At 41.0% G+C, this 9000-nt stretch overlaps 1 protein-coding gene across 1 annotated transcript; it reads right to left on the reverse strand.

The window, feature by feature from the left end:
- Positions 1–519: 519 nt before the first annotated feature.
- Positions 520–8523, reverse strand: LOC120796555 (myelin and lymphocyte protein-like). Its single transcript, XM_040139536.1, has 4 exons — positions 8437–8523; positions 2630–2794; positions 1858–2004; positions 520–1226 (listed from the first exon to the last, which is right to left on the reverse strand). The coding sequence occupies exons 1-4, from the start codon at positions 8521–8523 to the stop codon at positions 1152–1154; spliced, it is 474 nt and encodes a 157-aa protein (XP_039995470.1). The 3' UTR covers positions 520–1151.
- Positions 8524–9000: the final 477 nt, after the last annotated feature.

Here is a 9000-nt window from a genome sequence, read left to right on the forward strand (position 1 = left end):
GTGATAATATATATCAATGTTGTCTTTACAGTTTGTTCAACTAGCCCAGATGGACAAAAAAAATCATTAAATTCTGCTTTAAATTCTTGTCAAAATACCAGATATTCCAAACAAATGTGTTTAGTGATGCACTAACATCATGCAAGCTAAATCCATGGAGTTGTGTAGAAAAATTAAGAAAAGGGCAAGACATGGCAATATCCTGTCCAGATATTGTTCTGTGCTGCTCCGGACCACAGTGTTGGAAACGACACGAGGTAAAACCCAAACACAAAACAAATGCTCAGTATTTTAATATTTACATGCAGAGACAGTTAAACTACTGAAGTTACTGGGTTATTATGAAACCACTATATGACTTTGTCAGTTACAGGTAGTTGTATGCAACATTCTTTCCTGGAAACCTTAAAAATCCAGGCATACTAACCAGAGAAAAAACCCGTGTCCTGGGGCCATGTCATACGAACACCACTCCACTTACCTGATAGCTTATACTCCATGTAAGTCAGGAGCACAGACAGAGAGGGAGGGGAAGACAATTAACCTCTCTGCAGTTTCATTGAGGTGAGCATCTTCGCTCAGCTTATGTTGACCTACTCAACATCTGAACAGACCAGGAAAAGCATGATGTTGGATTGTCAGTTTAATTTATTTCATATCATAGATTCCAAATGTACTACAACGTGAAATCATCTAAATATTTACATGTGGAAATGTTTGGATGTTCTCATAAAAATGCAAACAGTAAATCATGTGGGAACACCCATCCATCCCTTACATCAAAACAAAGCCTTTAAAAAATATGTAACTAGATCTGTGTTTCAATTAGTTATTTACATCCATCCTCCTTCCTTACATCACATTTATTACTGACTAAAAAAACTTAACTTGAACAGGTTCGTTTCAAATGCGTGTTTTCTGAGCAAACTGCCTTTCTGCTACCTCGCCAACCAGACCAATGAACAAGGAACATTTATCAAAGACCCGCTTGTTTTCCACTCATTCGTTCGTTTGATGTTTGGCACATTGGTTCAAAAGCAAAGCACTCTTTATCATTCAGCCGAAATGTCAATAAAAAGAAGCCCAGCTGGTTATTTGGCGTCGTCTCTGGTCGTCCTGTTCTCGGTTTGTGGTTGAGTCGATGTTTTGTTTTAGGACCTCTTCCATCGGATGGCTGAGAAAATGGCATGGAGGAAGTAGAGAAGAGTGGCCACATAGGACATCACCTGGAAAACACGCACAAACACAGACGGATGATTATCACCTCAAGGTAGGAGGACGGAGGTGCTGTAAAGCCCGGACGCCACCAGACCACAGGTGTCAATATTTTAAAAAAACAAAACAAACAGAGATGCTTTTTGACTTTAGTATCCACATATGATTGCATTTTTTTTAAATTATTAATTTTTCTAATAAATCTTTTGGTCTATAAACTGTAGAAAAATTCACATCCCAACTTCCCAGAGCTCAAGGTGACATTTTAAAAATTGCTTGTTTTGACCAAACTACAGTTCAAAACTACATTTACACAAGTACCATTTTCCTCCACCTTATACTTTTACTCCATTACATTATGGAGAGAAATAGTTGAATAGTCCTACACAATAATATCTTACACTATATATGTATATATGTATCTATATATATATAGATACATATATATAGATGTATACGTATATGAAAAAGTTATTTTCCAACCGTAAAACTACTTAAGGGGATGTAAAAGGGGAAACTGGTTAATCAAGCAACTTATGAAGTTACTTTGTACAGAAAAACAATGTCACAAACTTTATGGCTTCGTAACTTTCACCTTCTTAACCTGTTTGTGTGTTTGTGTGTGTGTGTTTGAAATTATACCACTGCAGCAATATCCAGGCGGTACATTTTGAGATTTTCGTCAGCAGGCGGCAGATTCGTTAAAGCCGCCCGAAGTATGGTGACGTATGCCAGATCCACCGATGCACTGAGGTAGAAAACCACGGCCACAAAATGATAACCCACGTCCTGGAGGAAAAGGGGAAAGTGGACAAGACAAGGAGAGAGACAGAGAGGAGAAGGGCAAAAAGGAAGATTGGAAAGGGAGTGAGAGGGAGTAATATTAAAAGGGAATGGAGAGAAGGAGGAGAGGACAAGATGAGTGGTAGGAGAGATAGAGCAAGGCAGAAAGAGTGATTAGAGAAAAGAGGAAGGAATGGAGAGAAGGAGAAAGTTTATGAAAGACACATAAGAGGGGACAGGGAAGGAGAAAGTAAAAGTCACAGAGAGAAGAAAGTGAGAGTTAGGGAAGGAAATAGTTTTGCTGTTATAGCACAAGTTTGGTGTGGAAGAACTTATCGATCCCGGACGGAGCCCTGACCTAAACCGCATCCAACATCTGTGGGACGATTTGATACTAAGCCTTATTACCCAACATTACACCAGCAGAAAAAAAAAAAATAATAATAATAATTCCTAGAAGAGTGGAGGCTGGAGGTGGAGGCTAGCAATCAATATCATTACCCCTGGTTTGGAATGACATGTGCACCAATCACATATAAGTGGAATGTTCGGGCGTCCACATACTTCTGGCCATGCACGCTATCTACTGTTAACCATTTGTCCGATTAGCCAGTCGGCAGGTGTGTCTAACCAGGGAGGGCCAGATGCTGCTCTGATTGGCTCCGCAGAGGAAGATGAAGAACCAGAGTGTTGTCACCACGAAGCAGAAGACGGACACAAACATCACCCAGCCCAGAGGGTTGTCCGGGGAGACGCGCGTCGACGCCACCAGGATCCACACCAAACCTCCAAACACCTGCAGGCGAGCGGGGGGTGGGGGTGGGAGAGGGAGAAGAGACAGAGACAGAAGGGATGGATTGGAAGTGTCGTTTTCGTTAGCTAGAGTACAGTCACATAATAAATTAGGATTATTTGACAGATTCTAGAGATCCGGTTCAAGCGGTTACAAGAACCATCTGTCTTTAACACAGGCCATTTAGACAGGACATCCCTGATTGGAGGGACTTTATGCAATGATATCAGTTAAAAAATCTCAGCTCAGCGGCTTCTTCATAATTACCGTTTTTCAGCTTGACTAACGTTACGTCAGGTCATCGGTGTCTCAAAACTCACGCTGTTGTTCTAATAACAAAGTTCAATGAAATTCATACTGGACTTAACCTTTACATATTTCATGCCCACAGCTCGCAACAGGCATTTTAGAATGTTGTCCCCGTATGACGGCGTCAGGCTAAATTTCCCTGACTACACCTTTAAACCTGCAATATCTGAGTGTTTTTGAAACAACAAGACTGACACATCTTCACCTTTCAAGTTGATATGCTCCACTGTCTTCCCCAGCTAGTCGCTGGCTGCGTCTGTCTGCTGATGTTTGGTGCTGAGCGGGCAGTGTACACTAAAAACAGCTGCCTGCTGCGGCCGAAAAAGAAAACGACGCCACCAGAACAGCGAGAGTGAACCAAAACAGTGGAGTTAGAGCTAAGCAATGAGTTAAAAGTCACTGTAAAGCCCGGCGAAGCCGAGGGGGAGGTTCGGAGGATAATTCTCGCAGGCTCATCACTACGAATGATCCCTGTCACATTGTTGTCGGACACATTTTTTATCCTACAACTTCCATAATGCAACTCAACAGCATCATTCCATTAGACCCCTTCATCGACAGTAAATGTCCGTGCCTTTCAAATTCCACACCCCCAGTTTGTAAGGCAACTTGTTAACTTTGAAATCTCCGCGCAGGAAAACAGAGGGTTTTCAGACTTGGAAAAAAAAGCTCCCCGCCGTTTGTAAGATTGGCTGGGTGTCCCTTTAAAATAAGGATTGGGCCTAAGGACTAACGCGCGCACGCGCACAAACACACACACACACACACACACACACACACACACACGCACAATGCTGCCACTCTCTGGTGTATTTTCACAGTCCTTCTCTCTCCTCCTTTGACAAACATTCTACTTGAAAGACTTTGGAATTTTTATAGAACATTGATAGCTGATATGAGGCACCCTGAAATGCTTCCTCAAATACTGTGTACGAGAAAACATTTTACCTTTTAGTGACCTTTACTTTTCATTGTGCAATAAGACATAACATGGCATTTTGACATGGCACAGTGGGACGATCGCAGGTGTAAATAATAAAACTATTGACGGCCGAACTCCGTTCATCACCTGTGTTATTAGTAACACCTGCTGTGAAACGGGCCTATAGTGTCTTAGCTTTGATTTTCCAATCAGCGTCAGGCCTTCAAGTATCAGCCGTGCAGGGGCAGCGCTGGAGCGAACGCTTGCAGGGCCTTGTTCAGATCGAAAGCGGCTCGGCTTTCTAGGGAAGGAATTTACCACAGCTACAGCAATAAAATACTCTAAATCCCAGGTGAGGGACCCAAACATATAAACAACATAAATGCCTTCACAGCTTTCTGGGGGAGGCAAATCCTACACATTTACTCTGAGAGACAAAACGAAAGACCTTTCCCATTTTACACTCCCTGCGAAAAAGTGGTTTTTAGGGGGTGATTTTCAAGGATTTTCATTCATCTCAGCAGCTCTTTGCCCGAATTTATAGAAGACCCGTTGTGTGATAAATAAAGCTGACATGGTTTTATGGTTACTTTCATGTATCACGCAGGATTTTTGTCTCTATGAGGAAAACACAGACATGCAATACATTAACAAAGAATTCGGTAATTCAACAACAGCACTCTGACTCTTATAGGTCAGTAAGAATCAGAAACTGACCGTCTGGACCACTTTAAAATGTTGGTTAAATCTTTTCACTCCGTCACTTTATCCAGTAATGTGCCTGTTTTTTTTTTTTTTTCCACAAATGCAGTGAGGCCAGGTTTCAGTCAGCTGGCAGGGGGCAGTCTATTCATAATGGAGACGCACTTTACAACTCAGCAACCAACATGGAATCCGACCACATGCAAAGATTGCGCCACGCCTTGAATTAAGCAACACACCTGCCTGTAGTTTGAACCGCAAATTATCCCGATAAAAATCTTTGAAGCCAGACATTTTTTCCTCTCTGTATGACAATATCACCCATAGCAAATATTTTCATTCCGCTTGCTCCAACACTTAATTTTATGATGCTTCCACTGATTATTTTTTTCACAAACAAGATCTTATGATTTCCCTGCACATTTATATCAAAGGGAACATTTCTAGAAGTGTTGTGCGGCTAATTTCCCCAGAATTCAGCCTTTGGAAACTTTGAAAACTTTGCAACCTTGATTAGAATTTAAAAAGAAGTTCTGTGGGTTTAAACGTTTTCCACCTAACATCAGATATAAAATGGTCGACTCACTAGTGGAGAAAATATACCTTTTGATATGATCAATACACAATATGATATAAGTTAAATGTAATGCTGCAGTTGGCTGATTCTCAAAATTACTGTAAAATATGTTTTAGAATAGAAAATCGCATTTGTCAGCCATTTTTCTTCAATATATAATAATAATATATATTTGACGCTATTGACAAGGTTTTGATGGGAAAATGTCCTTTAAACTCAGTAATTAATACATTTTCTGTTCTGGTTTACCCAGAGTTTAAAAAGTTTTGTCAAGAAAACACCCTGAGGACGGTTTTTCTCAGTGATCTACTTTTGAAAAGTAGAAATGAAAGCTGGTGGTTAAGTTGCCTACATTGAGTAGAAACCAGTCATTTCATAACAGCACGTCTTTGGAGTTTCAAATCAGTTCAGCCGCCTCCGCCTCTCAGTTTCTACTATTAAGTAACACTTCTCCTCATGGTCATGTGTCTCTTTGATTTCAAACCCTTGATTGGAGAATGGCACATTAGTCAAACATCAGATTGCGATGAAGGCTGAAACCACCTCAAACACAGAGCTTTGAGAAAATGAGATACAGACGTCAGCAAACACCTCAAGCAACCGCTCGTCACTGTGAAAATACTTGCATTAGTTCATACAAACATTACTTCACATGTAATGGTATCAGCAAACATTGTGTAAATCTAATCTCTACCACTCCATATCAGACGTATCTACGGTATTTCCACGCCAACATTACTCATTTACATGCATTCCAGGTATAAGGAAATTTGGTTTATTAAAATTCCACAGGAAATCTGTCTATGAAGTATCGAATACTCTCCACCAGGAGGCTCTGAAGTGTTTGCAGCTTGCTCCCATCACAGAGGCGAAAATTCGGCCTGGATTCAAAGCACTTGAATTTCTAATTGCAACCCAGAGTCACTGGAAAAAAAAAAACCCCAAACACAAACGTGTCAGATTACTTGTCTTGACTCTGGGTCACCAGCGTAACTGTTATGAATCCAGGCTGTTCGCAGCCTAGTTCATTAAATTCATCCGTGTTGCAAACATCAGCTTTTAGCTCTGTTTGTCCAGCGGCCGCTCTGCATTGTAGCTTTGAGTTCATTTGCCTTTGCGTGCTCTAAAACCACAAAAAGGCATCAAAACCAGTGAAAACCGTTTTCAATTGTTGGTCTCATTTTAACTGCTGAGTTAATATTCACAAAATGCCACGCCTTGTGTTGTTCGATTGCTAAAGGCAGAGGGTTTGGAATAGCAGTACCGCAGTTTTATCAGTGTCTTCTTGTTGGTGTCTCCGTCTGAACGTTCTTTGTTTGAAATTGCTCCAGCATTCAGCTCCGTTCCAGGAAAGTGACAGTGAACAGTTGCCGAAAAAGCTCCCAAGCCTGTCCCCAGTCAGTCATCCTCCATGCCCAAGGAGGTTATGTTTTCATCCGTGTCTGTTCATTGGTTTATTTGTCAGCAGGGCATACGCAAAAAGTACTGAACAGATTTGCGCTGAAGTTGGTGGAGGGGTGGGGCACGGGCCAGGGAAGGACCCGTTACATTTTGGGACATATTCTAATAATTAACCGTGACTTGAATTGTTTTCTCTGAAGTCTGGTGTATGTTGTTCAACGCTGGCCTTGGCGGGGGCCGGCTCTATCCCCCTGCCATTCCAGTTATATTTGTGATGGTTTGGATTTACAGTGCAAACTCTGACCAGAGTAGTAAACAATACCAGTACACAGCTGCACTGGCCAGCAGCAAGAAAAAAGACCCGAGCCAGCAAGTAAACCACAGGAGTTGATGGCTGGTTTCGATTTACACCTCCCCCTGCTACTAAAGCTGTTTTTCCACCTGTGTCACGTAGATTTTATCTTCCAAGTTCCCTGTACAGAAACTGCAAATAGTCTATAATGGCTCTGAATGATTAATTTAAACAGAGGTCATGTGTTGTACTCAGTAAGAAACCGACTTTTAATTGACCCAAGTAGAAAAACTTGTATTTCAGTGAGAACAGAAACAAACTGAACCTCTATTAAAAAGGGAGTTATGTTCCCAAATTGGACTGTGAAACACTGACGTCTACTGTTGCAAATCTTTATAAATCTTAAAATGTAAACACTTTATCGTAGTTTAAGAATTGCAGGCATCTTTAGAGTGATATTCAAAATGTCTGTAAATAGCAATATTAAAAAAAAAAAAAAAAAAAACTTTGTAAAGTTTGTTTTCCTGATTTTCCCACGGAAGGCTCTGGATTTGCCGATGTGGCATTGCCACAAAGGTGACATTAGCGCCACATACACAATAAGTATTTACAATACTAATATAGCATGTGACTGTAAAATTAACAGCAATAACATTATTATTATTATTATTATTATTATATATCTATCTATATATATATATAGATAGATATATATAGGGGAAAGTTTTTAACTTGATAGTTTTGCTTTTTATCACTAAAATCAGCTGTGGTTGCTGTTTTCCTGCTGCTATGGAAACATGTGTTATTCACTGGAAACCGTTTGTCCTATGGGGACAATTGTCATTATAAAAAGCCGTTGCCGAGGTTTCTGAGTAACAAAACGTATTATTATGCGGCAAACAATCATTGATAAAAAGAGGAGAGGAATAGTAAGCATGAGTTGTTTTGACTGCGGTCGCCTCTAACTTCCTCATTAATCAATTTCATCAGCTTGGCTAGACTGAACCAAAGCTATCAACTCCTCCAATCTTCATGGTTGGTTAGCTGGTCCTTCTGATATGTGTTGGCTCCACTGATCAAACACTTGGTGCCTGCAGACATTTTAACAAGACACGGCAGATTCCTGTCCGAACGGAGACTTAGCTCAGTGGAGCAGTAGTGAGGAGGAAGATAAAAGCTGCCAAGGAAACAAGATCATAATCTAAATGATGCTGACCTGAGTGAATAAGGAATGACAGAGGGGAATGAGCAAGAAGGAAATGGGCAGATGAAGGAAAAGGGAATAAGATCTTAGTCTGCGACTCATTTGGGAAAGCAGAGTAAAGATGGAGAGACTACAGCCAAGACTAAAATGATAATGTGTCAGACAGGAAAGAGGGAAAATACCCAAGGGAGAAGCCCCAAAAATTCACAGAATGACAATGAACAAAGAAGAAACTCACAAACTCAGGGATGAAGAACACGTCAGGAATGGAGGTGAAGATCCTGCCGCCTGTGGGCAGAACATCACTGGAGGTGCTGGAAGCCATAGTCCAAAACACTGTGTGTGTGTATGTGTGTGTGATTACCTCTAGAATGATATGTGTAACCTGTTTTAATCTGCTCTTTAAAGGCCGTCTTCCTCTCCCCCTTTCTCTCCTCCCACACCTCCCTCTACATCTCCACCACTGCACCTACCCATCCGTTCCTCTGGTCAAAACTACCGGTTTGACAGTCTGGTTTTAGCTTTGTTTGTGCAACGGGAGGACGCCTCTGGTCTCTGTGTGTATGCCTGTGTGCTGCTTCTGTGTACAGTTTTTTTTTTTTTTTATGCGTTTGCGTACACCTTTTATGTTTATAGTGTTTGTGTGTGTGACTATAAATGGCAATAACCCTGCTTACATGCACACAAAAAAGTGATTGTGAGGCAACTAATGCAGCATTCACTTGGGTCATGAAGATATACATCCTTCACTGTGGCCATGGTTAAGAAATTAAAGGTGCTATATGTAAGTTTTTGCTATCGC

The sequence above is a fragment of the Xiphias gladius genome, chromosome 11 (assembly GCF_016859285.1).
Source record: "Xiphias gladius isolate SHS-SW01 ecotype Sanya breed wild chromosome 11, ASM1685928v1, whole genome shotgun sequence".
In the NCBI taxonomy this organism is placed as follows: domain Eukaryota; kingdom Metazoa; phylum Chordata; class Actinopteri; order Istiophoriformes; family Xiphiidae; genus Xiphias; species Xiphias gladius.

Excerpts from the sequence above, each read along its gene's own strand:
- LOC120796555 (XM_040139536.1), bottom strand. The coding sequence starts at position 8,523 with ATGGCTTCCAGCACCTCCAGTGATGTTCTGCCCACAGGCGGCAGGATC. Across the intron at positions 2,795-8,436 it reads TGTTCTTCATCCCTGAGTTT|GTGTTTGGAGGTTTGGTGTG; the intron begins GTGAGTTTCTTC and ends GCTCGCCTGCAG. Across the intron at positions 1,227-1,857 it reads GCCTGGATATTGCTGCAGTG|GTGATGTCCTATGTGGCCAC; the intron begins GTATAATTTCAA and ends CGTGTTTTCCAG.